This window comes from Leptonychotes weddellii, chromosome 9, assembly GCF_054177405.1.
Source record: "Leptonychotes weddellii isolate Sample4059 chromosome 9, ASM5417740v2, whole genome shotgun sequence".
In the NCBI taxonomy this organism is placed as follows: Eukaryota; Metazoa; Chordata; class Mammalia; order Carnivora; family Phocidae; genus Leptonychotes; species Leptonychotes weddellii.
The window spans coordinates 99360682-99382970 of NC_138377.1; the positions used below are offsets into that span (position 1 = coordinate 99360682).

The window sequence follows — 22289 nt, forward strand, 5'->3', positions numbered from 1 at the left end:
ATTTCTGGGTCTCTGCTCTTAGGCATCTGGAAGGCAGGAGGCCAGAGCCTGGAAGTTCAAAGTCTCCTCTACAGATGGCCGGGCAGTCAAAGGCTCTGATCAACCCAGGCTGCTGGAGGGTGGAGAACACGGATAGCAGTGTGTAAAACTGGGACTAGGGAGAGAAAGGGTGGCTCTCTGCCCTTTCCGAGTTTGCGCTTGGCACAGATTTGGTCACCTCTTTGTGGACCCCACATGGCTCAGCCTGGAAGGGCAGCCACTTAGACTGCATTGGCTCTGAACTCCCTGAGCCTATGAGGTTTCTTCCTTCACTGGTTCTCCCAAAAACATAAGGTTGTGTAACATCATTGTATACATGTACGGGCCATGAGGGGAGGCCCGGAGGCCAAAAGCAGCCTCTGAGTCCCTGCTGGATTTGGCCGTGTCGCGAGGCAGGCAGGTGCGGTCAAAGCAGTGGATGTCCAAAGATCACAACTGAAGCTGGAAATTATCCAAGGAGATCCTGTGATCTCCATGTTCTTAGCACCTCCTTTGGGAGGGTATTCCATGCATGTTATGCTCCACTGAGGCAGAGGCAAGACTGCAGATCTGGTCAGAATACATACCAGATCCAGAGCTGCTTCCGATGTCAGAGGTCATCCATCCTATCTCAGACTAGAGGTCTTTTCTTCCTACATCTAAGACACCCAGGCTGCATCCAGGGAGAAAGAAATTCCAGAGGCCCTGACAAAGGTTGAAGAGCCTGCTCGCAGTCCCCAAGTGATACCAGTTCTCAGAGGGCCCGCAAATTCGATGTCCATGGACAGACTCCTCTTAGAACTGCTTTGGTGATGTGGCCTCAGTGTAATAATGGACCATGGCCAGGGGGCGGGGAACAGAGCAAGCTGCAGGTTGGCCAAAAGGAGTGCTTGTGTGGCTGTCTCACTCCTATCCTAAGCATCTCCTTGGGGCTGAGATGTAGGAGCCAGTACCACCCAGGGATTTTGACTATCTGGTCAGGGCTACTGGAGCATGAGCCTGCCAAGCGTTGAATAGATAATAGGTTTTTTTTTGGGGGGGGGCACTGAGCAGATTAAGATTGACTTATCACCATAGACAGACCACTGTGGAAGCCATGACGCTGAAGGGGAGGGGAACGGGCAAAGTGTGACCTATTGCTAAGAAACAGAAACCACAAGGGCCTGATCCAGGTTCAAGGACAAGGACTCAGCAAGATTCTTGATGATGGTTCCTAGCTCACAGAGGGCCCAGGAATAAAAGCAATTGGTTTGAAAGGAATTGTATCACCAGAGAATCCTCACCCCTGGTATACATGGCTCTGGGAACGCATAATCTCTAAGGCAGTCTTTAAGGTGTGGTCCAAAACCATGTCCAAAGGGAAGAGGAATGCTTCAGTTCCAGAAGGAGCATCCTCTGAGGGATTTCCATAAAGGACAATGGATAATAGGAGATGCTTCCCAGTGGAAAGGACTAAGAGCAATCAGTTTTGTTAACCAAGAAACTCGTTCCACAACCCAGAAAGATGTACTATATGCTATAGGTTAGTGACCATTGTTTTTTCTTCTCCCCTATTCCAAATGGAAGGTTTCTTTCTTTTAAAAAAAATACTTATCCTATTTCCCCTTCCCATTTCATATTGGTTATTTATGCAGGGGTAGCTAAATTGATCTTTTAGCCATAGATTGTAGAATCATAAGTTACATCCAGACCTGATGAAGAATTGCACATCACAAAAGGACCCTGGACTGAGAGTTCAGTAAAGCAATTGGACAGGATTCCATTTTGTCTCCCATTTTTGTTGCGCCTAGGATCATTTCACTGTTGGGCAAGCACATTTTTGAAATGTATGTTTGTCAAGAAAAATATATTTAGCTGCTGGGCAATAAAGGGGTGGAATACAGTGGATGCATGTTGCTTATTTACCCACCATCCCTTCCTTTGGGGACCCATTTCTCCCCTCCACACAATCCTGGTGAAGTTGTCAATTATGGTGGCCTACTCTTCCACCCTAGACATAGGCACATGTCCATTGTGGCCAAAGTCCTCCCTAGGACTTTAGAGCTAGAACTAGTGAGGCCGACATATAGAAGGACGCAGAGCCAAGAAATGGGAGACATCATCAATTGAACCCCTAGATCCCGCCATGCATGAGGGCAGACCCATCCTTTGGTTTTTTGTTGTTTTGTTTTGCTTTTTGACCCATCCTTTGGTTTATCAATTGTGTAAGCCAATTAGTTTCCTGTTGGATTAAACATGTTTGAGTTGGGGTTTTGATACTTGCAACTGAAAGAGTCCAGACTGATACATGCACACACAACAGAGACACAAACACAATGTTGTTCAAACTCATTGGATATTGTACAAGTCTTGCATGATCTTATTGGGGTCAGCAAATTTTTGTCTAAAGGACCAGATAAATATTTTAGTTTTGTGGGGGCACATATGGTCTCTATCTCATACTCATTGTTTCTTTGTTTTATTTTCACAACCCTTTAAAAAATGTAAAACCATTCTTAGTTTGTAGGCCATACGAAAACAGGTTGCAGGCCAGATTTGCCCACAGCCCACAGTTTGCCAACGCCTGATCTAGACCCTGCCACCCTCTGCAGCATTGACACACAGTCTGTCAGTCCCTAACCATGAAGCAAAATACTTTGTAAGTGCCATTTTGGTTCAAGTGTCTTGCTATGACTTGGTAATGAGTTAAGGTTCAGGGTAGAGATGTCTTCGTGCCCACTGTCTCCCACATAATCGGCACTGAATACATGGTAATCATTATTATTTCTTGGTAATAAAGATAACTTATCAAAATGCTGCAGCTGTCCAGACAGCTTTGTTCAAAGTCCCAGTGCATCCTTGAAGACCCTTCTCTCCTTCAGCTCCTCTACCAAAATCTTTCTCTGACCTCTGTTCCCAATCGAGTCTGAATGAGATACGCTTCTGCTTGTGATCGTAGACCCTGTGTGGCCTTCCATCATAACTCCTGAATTGGTCTGTCCTTCCCGCTAACTCTGAGCGTGTATAACGTGCCGGAGCCCTAGCTTCTAGCTCAGTGCTTAGCACCTAGCGGTGAAGGGCCTCTCTGCAACCCTGGGAATACCTGTTTGAAGGCGCAGGTGCTCCGCACGTCCACCTGTGTCCAGGGTGATGAGTCTCTGGGTCAGCGTTGTGCCACTGCCATGATGCCCTCAACACTGTTTCCTCTCTCGGTTGGAAGTAGTTTGTTGATACGCATTACACCTTACCTGGTAAGGCCATTACCGTATCTACTTTTCATCCCATTCCCTCCAAAAATGAGTCAAAGACAGAGGAACAGGTGGGAACAAGTTTTCTTAGAAACTGTTATGAAGGAGGAACCCTCCAGCCCCCTCCCCCACATCCTTTCCTTTACTGTCTGATGTGATCGCAGATCAGAGGCCTCCAGCCTCAGCGACATCTGGGGATCAGAGCACTCACCACACAGCTGGGGCCCCATACTACTTTGATCCATGTCCGTGAGGTGGAGGGCAAATTCACCTCCTGGGAAAAATATGTGCAAGGCCCTGCAGGCCCAGGACAGGCTGACCTCATGGTGTTCTAAGCTGAATCTTTTGCCCATCTCACAGAAGCAGGCAGGAAGCACCACCATTGATCAGCTTTATATGGCACCCACTGAATACAACAGATAGACAAAGACAGACAGAGCACACACCACTTCTAAGCGGAACACTGCTCACCATCTAGAAGCACCTTGGATAAGCACATGTGAGACACTCTTGCATAGGAAAGATGTACTTTTTAAAGGAATGAAGAAGTATTTTGGCAAAACATCTACTTCCCTCCCAGGTCTTGGGTAAAGAGGGACCTCTAAATTCTGAAGCTTCTACATATTGGAAATGATCCCCTTCTCAATGGCAGTATATACAATAACAAACCTTCCAAGTCTGTTGTCACAGCCCTCTATGTATATCCTGAATCTACTTTACAGGTAGGCAAACACAGACTTGGAGACAGTAGGTGGCCTGGAGCAAGGGGACACTGGGGCCGGCTCAAGGTGAGGGGAAACAGGAGGTGTCTCGGCTCAGCCAAAGGTAGGGCCTCTGTCTATCCGGGTTGGGAAGGGAAAGGCTGGGGTGGTTAAAACTCCCTCTTTCTTCCTGTCTGGGGAAGCAGTGTTTCCACGGGAAAAACTGTCAAGGACACTCCCACTGGCTAGTGAGCCCCTCAGGACGGCAAAGGCCAGGGCAGGCCAGAGCTCCTCCTGGCTTCAGGGATCTTCTCTGAGTTTGGGGATTGTGGGTTCCCTGCTTCCATAACTCTCTTTGTTGCCTGCATGGGAGCCTAGACCTTGAGTCCTTAATTATTTTAAAAAGGCGGAGGGGGGCGGCAATTTAAGAGGGAATGAGACACAGAACACTCTTTCCACAGCCTCCCTCTGCCTAGGCTGGGGCTTTTACGGGTCTCCTTCACCCTGTCTCCTAGGGATATTTAAAGGCAGCTTGTATGAGACTCTAGACTGTCTTTTTTGTTTCTCTTGTGGTTTTTTTTCTTTTGTTTTTCTGTTTCTTCCTTTTAATTTATATAGATATATTTATATTCTTAAAAAAGCAATAGTCCTTTGGTCCCTAAACTCTAAGGAATGATATGATTCTGAAAGAAGTAAATCTGGGCTTCCCTTGTGGAGAAGCCCTTGGCACCCCCAAGGCCCTCTGCTGGTTCCCCTAGACAGTCAATCCTCAGCCAGCCCCAGCTGCCTTGCCGGCCTGTGATCTAAGCCACAGGCACAGGACAACACACTTGATGAAAACAATCCCTAATGTGGCGCCGGCCTTGGGTCCGCTCCACCTCCTTCTGTGGCTGCTCGTTCCGGAAGGGCTGCTCAAGCATTTCTGTGCTTTTCCTTTCCTTTCTTCTCACTCTTCAGTTTCTGTTGTTGGGTATTTGTTGATAAGGAGAGAGGAAAGAGAAAATTAAAGGCAAAACTCACCCTGGAGGGCAAGACAAGAAGAGTGGCCTGCCCCAGCAGTGACATAGCAGATGAGTGGCTTGACCTCTTCCTGAGGAGCAGGGGCAAGGCAGCAGCCTCGTCCACTGAAGTGACCTTGGGGCCTCCTGGGAAGATGACCCCGACCCCACACCCTCCCCAAAGGGCTCCCTGGGGTAGCACCAGTGAGGCCGGACCACGTGGACCTCTGGAGACAGCAAATCTCTAGAAGGTGCAGGCAGCTGGCCCTGCCAGAAACTTAAGGGAGCTTGTCATCTCTCTCCCCATCACCCACCAGGAACCTGCAGATCCTGCTTCTTTAGCTTATTTGCTTGTCTCCTCATCTCCAGGTTCTCTGCCATCGGCCCAGCCCCTGCGTCTTCTCCCCTCTTTGCCTAAACTCCCCAATGGTTCCCTACCATCTTCAGGATAAAGTCCAAACTCACAAGCCTTCCCAAGTTTTCTAGCCTCATTTTCCACCCCCCTGCCCTGCCCCACACGCGGGTTCTCTACCCCCACGGCCCCCTGAGGCCATCTTGGAAGGAGAACTAACTGGTTAGATCTTGCCGTAACTGTCTCTCCCAGACTGTGGGGGCAGGACGTTGTCAAATTTATCCCTATCCTAGGGCCGAAGGAGAAACACAAAGTCTCCAACTGGGGATTCCTCCTTAACTTCTGGCTCTTCTCTCCCAGACTTTTTCAGAGGTGGGTGCTCCTAACATTTCAAAAGGGACATCAAAGCTGACAGGGCCTCCGTCACTCAGGCCCCATCTGCCTGGCATCCACCACGGACTTACCTTTCTGTGGCTGGTCAGTGAGAGAAGATCAGTAAGGCCGATTGGCATCCTTGGGCCTCTTTAGCTGGACCTTGAGCCTCTTCATGCCAATTTGAAAGCCATTCATGGCCTGAATAGCTGTCTGGGCACTGGTTGGATTGTCAAAGCTAACAAACCCTAGGGGGTGTGGACAGAGAGATCAGCTGGGAACTCTGCCTGGCAGGGCCTCCGTTCTCTCTGACCAGCCCCCTCTGTCCCTGTCCCCTCAGGCCAGTGCCAAACATACGCCCCTCCAACCTCCATTGTTTGCACGTGCACACGCACACACAAACACACACTCATACTTACGTAGGCAGATGGCCTAAGTTTCTTGGAAGGACAGGAGGCAATTCTGAAAGTGTGTGTTGGGGGTGGGGAGTGTGCTGCTTGGGGGGGTTGCCTGTTTTTCCCTGGCAGGGGTTGATTCTCTCCCTCTACAGCTCCCATTCTGGTCCTCTAAACTGCAGCTGGGGGTTGGAGGGGATCTCTGGCCTCCGATCCATCTTCCTGTCCTTCTAGACTCTTAAGCCTGACCTGGCTGAGCATCTTCCAGACACCTGACTTTCCCAGGTGAACCTGAAATAGACTTGTTCCTGGGCTGGGCTTAGCCAAGTCACTGGTCTGTGTGCCTGCTCTGTGCCCTACACTCAGTTTCTGGAAGCCATTGACTTATGGACAGACAAGCTTAGGGTCTGCAGTGAATCTCAAAGTTAGGAGTGGGAGGGGTCCATGGATGGGGCTCAGCTCACCGAAACATTTGCTCTGGTTGGTGGCTCGGTCCACAAAGACTTTGGCAGAGACAACAGCTCCAAAGGGCAGGAATGTCTGTATGAGTTCTGCATCACCAAACTCCTGAGGCAGGTGATAGATGAAGAGGTTACAGCCTTCGGGGCCTGCAGGAACAGCAGCAGGCTGGCTCAGGGGAGGGACCCTGAGTCCAGCCCCACCAGGCCCTGATCTCCAGCCCCCTGGCCCTCACCTTCTCTTTGCTGCTGGGGCAGAGCTGAAGACTGCTGGGGAAAAGCTGTGCTCACTGGGGCATAGGCCGACGGGTAGGCTGCTGGAGACAGAGGTAGGAGTGGGCAGTGACCCCCAGAAGCCATCCCCCAAGCATTGCCCCATCTGCCTGGCCACCTTTGACCAGTAACCCTCACCCCTTAGAGAGGTCGTTCTGGGCCCAGGGGTCGGGGGATAGGAGGGTCGACTCCTCAGAAGAGAGCCTAACCACCCCCCCCCACCCCCCAGCAAATCTCCCTATTCCTTTCTGGGGCCCTTCAAACCCCCCAGGCCGCGTAGCGCCAAGTGAAACCTGCGTAGTGGTGCATCCCAGCGTAGGCCTGCTGCAGGGGGTCAGCCACGCCAGGGCTCTGGGCTGGGGAGAGAGGGGCGCGAGGCCCACGGTGAAGGCGGGCGGGCAGGGAAGTGGAGCGATGTTGTGAGAGGCAGCAGGGAAAGAAGAGTCCCTTCCCAAGGCCGTGGCCGCCTCCTCCCCGCCCCCCCCCCGCTCCCCACTCCATTTCGGGGAGATTTGGGCGGAGCGGAGGGCCCACCTGGGTAAGGGGAGAGCCCGTTATTGTAGAGAGTGTCAGAGCCCGGTTGCCCGTTGGTCTGGGGCGTCAGGGGGCCGAATCCATTGACCCCGATGGGCGCTGGCAGACCCGGAAGCGAGCCGGGGCCGCCGCCCGGCGGGGAGCTGGCTGCTGGAGGCGGAGGAGGTCGGAGAGTCAGGCCGCAGCCCTGCCCCGCGGGGTCCCAGCCGCCGCCCCGCCCCAGAGCGCAGTACCTGCGGCGGGCAGTAGCGGCGCGGCTACCAGGCTGAAGGCCGCCACGTGCTGCATCTGGGCCGCCACTGCGGCCACCGGGCCTAGGCCCGGGCCCTGTGCCGCGGCCAGCAGGGCCGCCTGGTGCTGCAGGATCTTTGGGAGGGAAGAAGGGCGGGTATGTAGGACCCAGAGGCGGGCAGCTGCCCCGGCTCCCGACCTCGGGCCGCGCGTCCCTGTCCCCTGGGGCCGGGCACCTACCGCGGTGGTGTAGGCTCCGCACGCCCCCAGCGGCAGCGGTGCCGGGTGGAAGGCGCCCAGCTGGCCGGCCATCTGCTGCATCCGCCGCAGCGCGCGCTCCCGGTCCGTGTCCGCCAGCTTGACCACGAGGCTGGATGAGGCGCCCTGAGTAGGGCAGGGGAGGCCGCCGTGACCAGTCCAGACCCCAGCCCTGGCCCTAGGCCAAGCGCTTTGCCCATCAGGCCCTTTGCTGGGGCACCGATCGCACATGGGGAGGAGAAGCCCGTCCCCACCCCACTGGCCTCACCCTGGGCCCCAGGTGCCCGCCCTCACCGCCATGGTCCGGCTGCCATGCAGACTCTGGATAGCTGCCTGAGCTTCCCCCTGACTCCCGAACTTCACAAAGGCACAGCCTGGGGCAGAATAGAAGGATTGGGTGGCTCAGGCCACAGGGGCCAAAGGGTCATGAAGCCCAGAATGAGGCAGGAAATCCCAGGGTCAGCTCAAGTCACCTTTACTGGTGCCATCAGGGCTCCGCAAGACGGTGCACTCCTCGATATGGCCAAAGGGCTGGAACAGGCGCCTGACGTCCTCCTCACCCTGCTGCTTCCCCAGCATCCCCACAAACAGCTTTCGGTCCTCTGGGGACAAATCCAGGAGTGATCTGGAGACCCTAAGTCCTCTTGGACTCCCCAGAGTAGCCAGAGGAGCTTAAGAAGGTAGCTCACCCCAGTCCAGCTCTGGGAAGAGGTATAGGGAGTGAGAAGGCCCTGGGGCTACAAGGTTGGGTTTCTTTGAGGAGCAGGATGATCTACAGACAGATCTGGAGGAAAAGAACTCAACCCAGATACACCATGAAAACCTGGGTCCTGGGAAAAAACAAGAAAGACTGATTGCTGCTCTTGTGGAAAGTGACTCAGGTGATACCTTTGGTTGGGTACAGTCCTATATGCATCTTTTATATGTTTGAGCTTTCTGTTCTGAAAGTTTGGGAAAGGCAATTGTGGACCATTTTAGCCCTATTCAGGGAGGGGGTCCTCAGAGAAGACCTTTGTATTCAGATTGGATTAGGAGAAAAGAAGCACACCCTTGCTAGTCAGGTTAATGGCAGTGACATCAATGCCCCTTCCTGCTCAAATCAAGGAGGGCTCTGGGCCAAAAAACAGCACAGAAAACAGTTGTCTCATCGTACTGCCTCATTCCCAGATGTTGAGCACTGGAATGATGAATCTCTAAGCCTAGCACCAAACTCAACTTGGGTGCCCCTCCCAAAGGCCTAAAGAGGGCAGGAAGCTTGGATTCCTGAGCCTCCAACATTAGCATTTTCCTCCCTACACTTGCTAAGCCCTTGACCCCTTTCCTTAACTTCCACTTCCACCACCTCATTTCCTCACTGAGCTCCCACGGCCCTCACAGGCCTACTGCCTCCTTTCTGCCTTCCCTTGTGCTCCTGCCCTGATCCTTCCCCAGGTGTTCACACTACAGAAGGACAAGTTCTGCCTGTAGACTTGGATGGCCACCTGAGAACAAGTCTGATCCCTCCCTGTGTTCCCTCTTCCTCTGGGAATGTGTTCCTTGGAGAAAGCTAGAGAGCCGGGGCTGTAAACCAGGGCTTAGCTGCACATCTAGCAAGTCAGGCCTCAGGAGCACCATCCAGGAACCCAGGGTAGAGGGGCCCAGGTCACAGGGCCTGCTGTCAAAGCCCCCCTCCTTTCTGCGCCAACATAAATCTCTGAAATAGGATGTGGCTTCACGCAGGCAACATTAAGTGGGGAGATAAGGAGCGGGTGAGAATCTGGCTTCAGGTTTCACCTTCAGATCCTGGAGCCCAAGAAAACCCATCCCAAACTCCTTTACTCCTTGACAAGCTTGGCTAGGCCAGTGGGGATCCTTGGATCCTGAGTGCAAGGGAGACAAGGCTGGGGAGGGTCATAGACTGAAGCCTGGGTGTCAAAGAGAAGAAAGAATAGACCACCTGGAGTTAGCAGTGGAGGGACTTTCTGGTAGGGTTATGTGTATGTCCATATTTTACCTGGATGGTGTGGGGTTCAGCTTAGGCTGCTCAGGGACCCTAAAGTGTCTGTCAATGCTGTGTCTGTGTGGAGGATGGGGGCTGTGGTTAAATGGGACAGGCAGAATATGTTTCAGCAGAATCCTGCCCCCTCTCCAGAGGATTACTGCCCAGTGATCCCAAGGCGGAAGGGATGTGTAATGTACTTGTGGCTGGAATCCTAGAGGAAGTGCCAACCTGATGTGGAGATTATAATCGGTGAGTGTGCTTCACTTCTGGGAGCGTTAGCCACAGAAGAGTGCTTTTGGAACAGATCACTGGTTTCCCAACTGTTTTAAAAAGCTGTGGAATCTGCTGTTCTAACAAAACTATTAGGATGAAGCTCAAAAATGAGAGACGAGTAGAACTGCTCTGACTGAAACCAGAAGGTGGGGAGTGGGGGTGGGGCTGAAGTTCCTTTTGCTTCATCTTCTCCTAGTACCCCCTAAAGGGGGTTGCAAGGAAAGTCCTTTAAAAACCACTGACCTAAAAGATAGTGAATAGAGTTCCACATGGTATAGGAAGAGGGATCTTAGATCACCCTCTTCAGGAAACCAAGAAGATAAAGAAAAAATTGCTTGATCAGTCTGCTAGTGGCTTTGCCTTGACATTGGAAGACAGGCCCCATTTGGTCAAGGAATCAAACGTCAGAAGACTGTGTCATTGTTCTGAGCTATGACACTAAAGCATGCCCATGTGTCTGTCAGAGGCCCAGGAGGGGCTAGAGAAGATCCTGTGGCCTCCAGAGTCCCAAGGCTTAAAGAGGGCTTCATAATACCCTAATTTATAGTGCAGCTGTGTCATTGGATAGGGTCTGCAAGATGGTGATGGCACCTAGGTAAGATATCCATGCCACAGGGACCAGCATCCAGGTAGCCCTAGGTAGGAAGAGAAATATCAAGACTGGGATGGAGACCCCAAGACAGGAAATAGGATTGTGTGGACAGTGGTCTGATCCTTTATCTGCCCTTCCTCTTGTTGGTCTTTCCTGTTGATGGTCGTTAGTTCAAGCTCATGCCACAGACCATGAAATTCTCTGATCCTTCTTTTCCAGTGCCAAGTCAAGAATTTTAATCTCCATGAGAAGTCACTGACCCTGTGGTCCTGGACTACTGGCCTATACAGAATTTGAAACTGAAATGAGGCTAGGTTAGAGGCTGGGCTCTATACTGCCTGTTTCACAGGTATCACCTTGAATGCTGGTATTCTCTTTGCCACTTTAAAGGGAGCTTGATGATGTTTGACAACAGGATGATCAAGGTCACAATGACCATGAGTTTCAGATGATCCCGAAATGGTGGGATAAGTTTCTCAGGAGACATGTCTAAGAGAAGTACAGACTAGACCTCCTAAGAGTAGCTCCCAAATATACAGCCCTGAAGGTTCTGAGGGCTGATCAGTGCCCCCAGAGAGAGATGATGATGGGATTTAGCCTAGGTAATTCAATTTCCTCTAGTTCAAACTCTACCAGTTTGGTAAAGAGAGGATTCTGTAAGAGGTGGGTCAGAAATTTCTGAATAAAATCATCCCCTGGGTGGTGGGTGGGTCCCCAGAAAGATGGAAATATCAAATAAGGAGGCTCAGTCTTCCTGGAGTGGAAGGAATTGGAAGATAGCATTAGTATGGAGTTGAGACATAGTTGGATAGAAACACAGTTGAATGGTATAACTGCATTCTCCTGTTGTCAACTAATGTGTACTCCTTGCTCTTTTACCAAATGCTTTTTTGAACCCAAACCAAGTTGTTTGAGCCCCAGAGGCCCAGCTCCATAAAGCTGCCTTGTGCAACTGGTCATATAGGTCAGGGATTCTAATGCAGCAAATGATGGGATTGAGAGCCCAGAGTCAGAGTTAGTCCATTCCCTCTTCCTCAGGAAAGGCACCAAGATGCTGTTCAAGAAAGGAGGCTCTGCCTCAAGTTGGCTCAGAGGAATTCCTAAGGACCCCAAGTTTCTAGCTTCTAGGCCTCTCATACTCATTCACCTTCCTGTAGGTGGGATGTCATTATTGTAGGGACTGTGTAGGAACAAGGTTTCAGCATTGGGGTACCTACCACCAAATACATCCTAAAAATACTCATCTACCTTTCAGTCCAAATACCAACCCAGAGATCCTGCTGGTGGCAGCATATGGAGCAAATAATCTTTCCCCTGATATTCTTAGTAATGACTCCAGCATAAGGAGCCAAGAAAGCCTGGGAAATTCAGTGAGGGCAAACAGTCTTTTGGCCTGATCTGATAAGCATCAAGAAGAGCTTAAATTCCAAAAAACCTCCCAACCAACCAACCAAACAAACAAACAAAAACAACCTTGTGAGAACTAATAAACAAATCCAGCAAAGTTGCAGAATACAAAATCAACAAACAAAATTGGTTGTGTAAAAATAGATAAACTGAACTACATAAAAATTTAAAACTTCTGTGCATCAAAGGACACAGAGTGAAAAGACAACCTACAGAATGGGAGAAAATATTTGCAAATCATATATCTGATAAGGGGGTAATATCCAGAATAAAGAGCTCCTGTGACTCAAACAAACAAACAAACAAAAAAACCCCACAAATAATCCTATTAAAAAGTGAGCAAGGGGCTTAAATAAGCATTTATCCAAAGAAGATATACAAATGGCCAGTAAGCATATGCGAAGATGCTCAACATTACTATTCATTAAGGAAGTACAAATTAAAACCACAATGTAATATCACCTTACACCTATTAGGATGACTGTTGAAGAAGGAGAAAAAGAAGGAAGAGAAGGAGAGGAAGGAAAAGGAGGAAGAGGAGGAGAATATGGAGAAAAGGAGATGGAGCAGGAGGGGAAGAAGAAGAAGGAGAAGAAAGAAGAAGGAGATGAAAAAGTAGAAGGAGGAGGAAAAGAAGGAGGAGGAGAAGGAGAAAATGGAAGAGGAGGGGAAGAAAAAGAAGGAGAAGAAGAAGTAGAAGGAGGAGGAGGAGAAGTTGAAGGAGGAGAAGAAAAAGCAAGTGTTGGAAAGAATATGGAGAAATTGAAACCTTTGTGCACTGCTGGTGGGAATGTATAGCCACTATGGAAAACAGGATGGCAATTCCCTCCAAAATTAAAAATAGGATTATCATATGATCCAGCAATACCAGTTCTGGGTATTATAACCAAAAGAATTGAAAGCAGAGTCTCAAAGAGGTATTTGTACACTCATGTTCACAGTAGCATTATCCACACCAGTTAAAAGGTGGGTGCAACCCAAATGTCTTTCAACCAGTGAATGGATAAACAAAATGTGGTACATACATACAATGGGATATTATTCAGCCTTTAAAAAGCAGGAAAATCTGACACAAGCTACAACATGGGTGAACCTTGAGGATATCATGCTAAGTGAAATCAGCCAGTGACAAAGAGACAAATACTGTATGATTTCACTTATATGAGGTATTTAGCGAAGTCAAATTCATAAAAACAGAGCAGAATGATGGTTACCGGGGCTGGGGGCGGTGGGGGAAGGGAATTATTTAATGGGTACAGATTTTGAGTTTTGTAAGAGGAAGAAATTCTGGAGATAGGTTGCTCAACAATGTAAATATACTTAACGCTACTGAACTGTACACTTAAAAATGGTAAAGGTGATAAAATTTATGTTATTCCTATCTTATATAATTTTTAAAAATGAAGAATGACTTTAAGGAGGGCTGAAAAATAGGTACATAGACCAAGGAAGAACAGAGGCTCTATTTTCCCTTCATCCTGATCCAGGAGAACCAGGAAGTAAGGAAGAATGGTAGACCACACCTGAGATTCCACGTCCCCCCGAGAGAAAAGAATCTCAGCCTCCAGATTTCATTTTCCCTTCGCAGGCTGCATACCTGTACCGGAAGGGCTTGTCAGAGGATTAGCCGATGCCGTCACCGAGAAGTGTTAACAATCAGCTTTGGGTGATCTGCTCTGAGTCAGGCTGAAGGAAAGCACCTCCCTTTACCTTCGGAGGTAGAATTAATTTCAGGAAGTGAAACCTTAACTTGAGTAGTCTTTAAGCAGTACTGTGAAACTTATCCAGTCAGGTCTTCACTGGAAGAATACTTTTTAGAATTAAGTAAGTATAAGGATCAAAGACAGATATGAGTGTTGACGCACCAGCAGAACAGTTGTAGCTAAGATCCATATCTGATTTAGGTCAGAGAATATGCCCCAGGATTATGAAATTCTGAAAATTCTAGCTCAAAATTTAACTTTAACTCAAAGTTTAGTTGTTAAACACTGAATGAAGTAGAATCCTGGATAAAATTTGGAAACCAGGGTGCCTGGGTGGCTCAGTCGTTAAGCGTCTGGGGTCCCAGGGTCCTGGGATCGAGCCCCGCATCGGGCTCCCTGCTCTGCGGGAAGCCTGCTTCTACGTCTCTCACTCCCCCTGCTTGTGTTCCTTCTCTCGCTGTGTCTCTCTCTGTCAAATAAATAAATAAAATCTTAGGGGCACCTGGGTGGCTCAGTCGTTAAGTGTCTGCCCTCAGCTCAGGTCATGATCCCTGGGTCCTGGGATCGAGCCCCGCGTCCGGCTCCCTGCTCCGCGGGAAGCCTGCTTCTCCCTCTCCCACTTCCCTCCGCTTGTGTTCCCTCTCTCACTGTGTCTCTCTCTGGCAAATAAATAAATAAAATCTTTAAAATAAATAAATAAAATCTTAAAAAAAAATTGGAAACCATGGCTCACCTAGTTCGATAATTATATATATTTATTATTATTCAAAATCCAAGCTGATATTTAAACAAAACCATGTAAATTCAGTTAGAAATTACCTAAACAATTAATTAAAGGACGGTGATAGGAGGGTTGATGTGATAACAGATAATTGGTCTCTTCAGTTAAGCCAAACTTCAAGATTAAAAAAGAGATGCCTCACTTCAGAGAATATTTTTTTTAAAGATTTTATTTATTTATTTGAGAGAGAGAATGAGATAGAGAGAGCATGAGAGGGAGGAGGGTCAGAGGGAGAAGCAGACTCCCTGCTAAGCAGGGAGCCCGATGCGGGACTCGATCCAGGGACTCCAGGATCATGACCTGAGCCGAAGGCAGTCGCTTAACCAACTGAGCCACCCAGGCGCCCATCAGAGAATATTTTTAAAGTTTAAAAAAACTAATGTGGAAAGAGTGCATAGGTTGATTACTTAACCTATATCTGTACCTCAGGCATCCTGGAAACATAAATATGTGCTTGGTAAAAAAATACCGCCAAAGTTGGAGAATAGAACAAGCGGAGCAATCACTATTATGATTTATGAATTTATTGATTTTATGTTATGAAATTTGAAAGAGAGGAAAAAATATACAGGAGTTTCAATGATTTTGAAGATTTTGCCTTAGGACTAAAAAATACTTTTCCTATAAGATTGGTACCCACAAATAAACTTATTTTTTGTGCTTCCATAGTAGAGATCATGTAAGTTAGGGAAAACCAACCACAGCCTCCATGCTGAACAGCAAGTAAAATAGACTTATTTAGTGACCACTGTTTGAAGGATTTAGGGATCCCTAGCTCTGACCTCATACAATTTGATGTTAACATTTTGAAATACATGACCCTTGAATTTTTATCCAAGGCAGACATTTTAATGTTTACGTTCAAATAAACTCAAATGCTGAGGAGAAAAGTTTCTGGCACTATGTGCCTTTACTATAATTATGATATCATTTTGTTTTGGAAAATTAGGGTGCATTTTCCTTTAAGAATACCGCTCAATGCCACAGGATGTAAAATACAGGCACAGAGCACAAAGTACAGGAACAGCATGGAGAATTTATGGGAACAGGCTGAGATCATGAAAAGGCTACTAGAACATAGTCCATGAAGACGTGGACGCACAACTAACACTCGGAGTATCATCAAGGTTACAGAGGATGGTCATGGAAGAAGAGGACCCCAGAACCTTCTATCAGGCGGATCCTGTTGTGTTGCTACTATTATTACATTGTAAGCATTGAATGTACAAGTGTTACCAATAATTTCTAAAAGTAATACAACATACAGTGTGTTTAAAACATAGGCTATTTCAACCATAAACCTCATGTCTATTGATTAAAGGTAAGAGAAATACTATACTCTGTTGCATTGGCATCAAAATTCAAGGGAGAGAATGTAAAGTAACTATTTTCATTAAAAAGCTCATGTGTGCACAATAGATTCTTCCTATATGCAGATGGGAAGAAATGGAAGTCTTTGGGCCAAAGAAGCAAAACTGGTAAGTTAGGTTAAGTTCTCGCGGTGCTGGTGAACTTTTAAAAGTGGAATCAGTTGCCAACATTTAATATAATTAAAATGTAAATTGTAATTAAATCATGACAGTCTCATCCATTTAAATTTACCTACCTGGCTCCTGTAGCATTTGAGTTGGAGATCCCTGTTTTATGGGGCGAGGGGTGGGGCAGTGGGGTGGGAGTCTAATAATCCCTTCCAGAAGAAAATGGTGGAATCTTGGAAGATTATACTGTTTGCCTTGACACTGTTTGGATTATGTCTGTATTGATACCAGTATTCTTAAAAGATATAGAAATCATTATTAATCAACTGTAAACTAAGGGATTTAATTTCAGGAATAATAAAACCATATGCAAGCATATAGGCTTAAATATATTAGGACAGGTGTGACCATTAACTCTGAAGGTTTATTGAATGTTTGGGATCACAGAGATAAGACTTGAATAGGGCAAGCTGTCCTAAACTGGTGTTAAATGTTACATTTCAAAAGCAAAATTCAATACCATTTTAAAAGCTGAGTTTCTAAAGCATTAGTTTGTGTTAAAATTCAGCAGAAAGCTGAACTCACTTTAGAAGAAACATTGAAGAAAAGGAACACATTTTGATTAGTAACAAGATTATCTAACACAGATCAGTTGGTACTTAAATACTTATAAGTTGTAAAGTCCCAACTGTTTTTGCAAGACTTATTACATATGCCTCCTCTCTCCTGAAATGTAGCAGGGAACATTTGGTGACTCTGAGTGGGAGCAGGGAAGAATTGAGAGATCTGGTCATCAAAATCCGCAAGAAGGATTATTTATGGATGCCTTTGGAGTATATACTCATTAAGAGCCATCACTTGTCAAGAAATACCTGTGCACCACATAACTACTAGAATTATGAATCGTACTGCCAGACAGACCTCTTTTCAACCAGATTTGCTTTTCCTGCTCTCTTGAGCTGCTCTGAATCTGAACAGGTGTGTATAGGTGGGCTGCCACAGGTACAGAATTTGTCAGTGACGTCACAACTGAAAACTCTGCAAAAAGGGGAGGAAAATGATAAAACTTAGGCTGATGCCACTGCGTGGGGCGGATGATGAGGACATATGGACCAGACCAAGCAGAAGCATCATCAGAAGCATCCTTTGGAGAGCTGCCCTCACCCCAACAAGATGTATTGGACTCCAAACGGTAAGAGTGCCCCCAGCACTGTGGACTTAGTTCCTGAACCAGATCCGAGTTGCATCATGTTCTGAACTCTGTGCATGCTATTCCCTGTGCCTAAGAACTTGCTCCCTCTCCCCTACTTTCTCTGTTTGACTACTTCTTGTTCATCCTTGAGATCTCAGCTTGAATATTACTACCTCTGGGAATCCACCTTGACCTCCCTGACTAAGATAGATGCCCCCTTGTTATTGTGCCCACAATCCCTCCAGGACTTGAAAAGCACTGATCACACTGAATAGTAACCCCTTGTTTACTATCCCCTCATAGCTCCAGAGCTCAATGAGGCCAGATGCCAGGCCTGCCTTGCTCACATCTCTATTCCTAATGTGGAATAATTTACTCAGAAGATGCTGGTTGGATGGTTGAATAAACTACAGCTCAACCCGTCTGCTTCTTGGCTCACTCACATACTCTAAACTGGCCTCTGAGCTGTGGGAGTAGTTAATGTTTGTGGACAAGGCTTAGAAGATGACCAACAATGGCCAACAATGGCCTTGATGCCTAACAGAGCTTCCCAAAAGGCAGAAATTCTTGGGACGAGTGAACCAGAGCTTCCATATGGAGGCTGGAACTTCTCAAAAACCTGTCTGGAGGGGCGCCTGGGTGGCTCAGTCATTAAGCGTCTGCCTTCGGCTCAGGTCATGATCCCAGGGTCCCGGGATTGAGCCCTGCATCGGGCTCCCTGCTCAGCGGGAAGCCTGCTTCTCCCTCTCACACTCCCCTTGTTTGTGTTCCCTCTCTCGCTCTCTCTCTCTCAAATAAATAAATAAAATCTTAAAAAAAAAAAAACCTGTCTGGAAAGAATGAAGTGGGAAAGGAGGATACATGTCTGAAGGGAAGGAGATACCTCCTTGGAAATATCTCTTCAAGGCAAAGTAGAACTGATAATATCTTGACCTCAAATTGAGAATCAGAGACCAGAGGTCAGATAATCTAAAAGGATAAAGGAAGGATTTCATGGAGGGAAGAACTCCACAATGGACCCATGAAGCTACCAGAGCCCCTTGTAAGTGCAGACAGGGAGCATGAAGTCTGAGAGGATGTGCAGAATTAGTAGGAGTTAATAAAGGCCTGTCAACAGGGTTCCATTCTCTCCCTGATCCATGGGCAGCTTCTTCCACCTAACAACACCATGACTGATCTTGGGTAAGGCAGGGAGAGAATCTTACCCAAGGCAGAGAGTCAGCAGACATCAGGGCTATAAGCAGATATCCTGCTTATATGATATAAGACCCAAGGGTGAGAAAGACACCAAAGAACTGACACCAGAAGCTAGCATCACTTTTCCAGTATGGAAGCTGGCTGGAATGTAGCTGGTTGTCAGAAAGCACAGGCTTTCTACCCCTCCTGTTGTTAAGAAGCATTGGTCTTTCTGCACCAGGAAAGAGTGCTGCTAAAAAGAAAAACCTTCAAAGACTTGCCATGGTCCTCAGTATAGAGTCAAATTCCTTCACATGGCCTGCAAATTCTGTCTTACCAGACTCATCTTTTACCACAAGTAAACGGGCAATTGCAGTGAAGAAATGAGTGGCCCCAGTGCAGAGTGGACTGGGTCCCCTCTGATCAGAAGAATATGAAAAAAGAGAATAATTCCAGCCTGGTTTTTCAAACAAATCTGGAAGTTCCACCTGAAAAAACAGGAATGAACTCTCTCTAGGGCAAGGTGACAAGAGCCCCCTTCTTTATCTCCAGCATCTTCTTAGGCTGTTCCTGCTTCTTTTGAGTCTAGGAGCCCATCCCTCCTCAGTCTGAGCTGGGAAGACTGAGCTGTTTCTGGTGCTGAGCAACTCTGGGACCCACTTTCCCCCAACCCAAGGAAGCTCTACTAATAAACCATGGGTACGACTGACTCAAGGAGTAGGCCCACCATCCCCTACACGGGTGATACCCTGAGGTTTGTCACATAGGGAAGTTACCTCCTCGGCCCTCACTGGCAGCCGGCTTCACTTGGATCGGACGATTCATCTGAAAGACATTGGACCAACACACCCAGTCAGCATGACTGCCTGGTCCTGGCACCCTGCTTCTCTTCCCCTGGATGCATCAGGATCTAAGCCCTGGCCCCTTCGAACTCTGTACTCCACCTCTCTCATGATGGACTATAGATTTTCTCCAAGATTCTTCCTTAAACTAGGGAATTCAGAAGGTGCTGAAACCCGAAGGGTGGGGTGATAGGAAGCTTGGTGGCAAGCCAGAATGGACCGTGATGGCTAAAGAGATTCTGCTTTGGGCCCTGGCCTGGGACTACGTGAGGCCTGTCCCTCTGGCTCCTGGACCTCCTTAAAGGCTTTGGGTAAGGAGTTGGGTGGGAGGGTAGAGTGGATACTGAAGATTTGTGTTTTGTTCTAAAACTGAGAATATAATTCTATATGTCATTTAGATTAAACAATCTGGGAATCAGACTTAGTGCTGTCTAGCCCAACTCTGCCTTTTCATGGTTGTATGACTTCAAGTAAGCCACCCTCTCTCAGAGTCAGCTTGTTAAATGGGGGAAAACCTTCCCCAGCTTCTGTGTCGCCACAGTTTCTACACTCACCCCCTCAGTTCCCTCCCTGAGCCCCTCTTCCCTTGAGGATGCTGGCATTCTCCAGCGCACTAACCTCGGCCCTGCTCATCCCGCTGTTCCCATTCTTCCTGGATAGTCTCGCCCACACCCACAGCCTCAGCTACCATTCCCACAGGGCTGACTCAGAGCTCTGCATCCCCAGCCCACACCTCCCTCTTGAGCTTCAGACCCATGTACCCAGCTACTTGCTGGACATCGTGACTAGAAAGTCCCACTGGCATCTTCCACTCAACACACCCATACCAGAGCTTATCTTTTTGCCCGGACCTGATCCTTCCAGTCATCCAAGCTAGAAACCTGGAAAACAGCTTGACTCTTCCCTTTATCCCCTCCCCCACCAACCGATTTCACCTTCTAATTCATGGGTTCCCTGATCAGGGGTGGATAAGAATCGCCTGGGAACCACACCAGACTCTCAAGTTGGGGGATTGTATAATTTGCAAAAGCTCCTAGGTGATTTCGACATACACCCCCACACATTCCCATCCCCCAACCACCCTGAGAGAATTCATGATTGAATCCCCATCTCACCTTCCTCTCATGGGTGTTGTGGGGATCACATGAGATATTGGGGATGCAAAAGATCTTTGTAAACTGCCAAGAGCTGGGTGCGTAGGATGTGAGGAATTATTGTTGGGGGCAGACAGCTGAGTGCCGGGAGGAAAGAACAGCAGCCTTCCCGTTCATGGAGGAAGGGGTACTGATGCCCATCTGGCCTGAGAAGGTGATGATCTGACCCCCTCCCTTCAGGAAATGCACTGTTTCTGCACCAATCAGGGCCACTCCATCCTCTACCAATGTGCTCGTTGCCGAGACAACAGGCAGCTTCCTGTTACCATAGCCACAAGTGCTACCCAGTAACCATGGTAACGCCCTGGCAGTCACAGTTGAGCAATTTCCTTTGGATCAAATTTGGGGGTGGAGGAGTGGGGAGGGCTTATTAAAAAAAAAAAAAGGAAAGGAAAAGAAGGAAAGGAAAGGAAAGGAAAGGAAAGGAAAGGAAAGGAAAGGAAAGGAAAGGAAAACAGGCCAAGCCTGAACCAGCACAATCCCCCTCCCACCCAGGGCTCAGGATCTTATACGCTCTGACACACCCACCCGCTGGTGGTGGAGCCCCTGCCGTGTACCAGGTTGTGGGTGGGGGCCGAGACACCGACAGGACTCAGGCTGCAGTCTAGAGGGGATGACAGATCAATCCAAGCAGATCAGGGCGAGCTGGACAGGTCTGGATTGGCGGGGACCAGGGACCAGGAGGAACGGGAACCGTCCCTGGGCATGGCCACCTGTGATTGTGGAGGAGAGACCAAGAGACAGAGCCATGGAGAGAAGAGAAACAAGTAGAGATGAAGAGACACAAGAAGACAGAAATGATGAGAGAAAGAGACAGACCCAGAAAGCGGCAAGAAAAGAGAGAAATACTGGTGGATATGGGAAGGAAACGAAGGGATAAGGGGTCAGGAAGGGAACACAGGAAAGGCAGGGAGGAGTATGACAGGGGAGAAGGAGAGAGGGGTAGAAGCCTGGGGTGGGGTGCAGTGAGGGTGAGCAAGACCATCATTATTTTATTAGTTCTTAAATAGATCCTGAGAATTTCTCCCTGGAACCTAGAGTGACAAGCACATGTGACAGCAGTGGTTTCCATGGCAGCTGCCTCCCCGGCTGGGTTTCTGGAGAGATGGAGCTCATCAGTGCTCTGGGGGACGCCCCTTTCCCCCTCCCCCGCTCTCTCACTCTTGAATGGAGAGTGGGTATTGGGTGGTATATACATGTTCCATAGACCTGGCAGAGTCCAAGCCTCAGAGTCTGGGCACCTAAGCTTTCCACCACTCGGACATGCTGCCTGCATTTCCTGAACTCTGTGAAGAGCCCCAGGCTGGGCCCTTCATTGGAGACAGCAATGACCCTTGAGATCCTGTCTTCGATGACTTATAGAGCGGAAGATAATGCCACCATTTCCTAAGAGCCATTATGCACCAGGCCCTTTCTGGGACACTTTACATACATTGTCTCTAAATTCCTTCCAACTGCTCTGCAAGGTAATACCATTGTCCCCGTAGTATAGATGGGAAAGCTGAGGCTGAGGGAGGTTAAATCACTTGTCTGAGATCACAGGATGGGTAAGTGGTTGAGCTGGGATTTGTCCCCAGGTCTGTCTGATGCTGAAGACCATGTTTTTGCATTGCGCTGCTCAACTCCACTCTTAAGACATGAACACAAGCAATGAGGCATAGCGTGAGCAGGGCCTTAGGAGGAGTGCAAAGTAGAGTGCTGTAGGAGAGGCTGACTCCACTGGAGAGGTTGACACAGGGAAAGCTTCACAGAGGAGGCAAAGTTTGACCTGGGCCTTGCAGGACTGGGGTCATTGGGCCATGTGGAGATAATGGGAGTGATAGAGCTGGAGGCTGAGCACTCCAGATGGCTGGGGGGTGGAAAGGGAGCTGCAAGTCTGCAGGAGCAAGGATT

The 22289-nt window shown here is 48.3% G+C and overlaps 1 protein-coding gene across 1 annotated transcript in view; it reads right to left on the minus strand.

Annotated features, from left to right (window-relative positions):
- Nucleotides 1–1930: 1930 nt before the first annotated feature.
- The window catches only part of CELF6 (CUGBP Elav-like family member 6), a 30110-nt gene continuing 9751 nt past the window's right edge, over nucleotides 1931–22289 (minus strand). The window contains exons 3-12 of the mRNA XM_081831334.1: nucleotides 19177–19225; nucleotides 8291–8419; nucleotides 8112–8191; nucleotides 7562–7943; nucleotides 7329–7478; nucleotides 7088–7150; nucleotides 6758–6838; nucleotides 6528–6671; nucleotides 5761–5916; nucleotides 1931–4906 (exon numbers count right to left, since the gene is read on the minus strand). Coding sequence (XP_081687460.1) covers nucleotides 5789–5916; nucleotides 6528–6671; nucleotides 6758–6838; nucleotides 7088–7150; nucleotides 7329–7478; nucleotides 7562–7943; nucleotides 8112–8191; nucleotides 8291–8419; nucleotides 19177–19225 — 1206 coding nt within the window. The 3' untranslated portion in view covers nucleotides 1931–4906; nucleotides 5761–5788. The remainder of the gene's footprint in view (nucleotides 4907–5760; nucleotides 5917–6527; nucleotides 6672–6757; nucleotides 6839–7087; nucleotides 7151–7328; nucleotides 7479–7561; nucleotides 7944–8111; nucleotides 8192–8290; nucleotides 8420–19176; nucleotides 19226–22289) is intronic.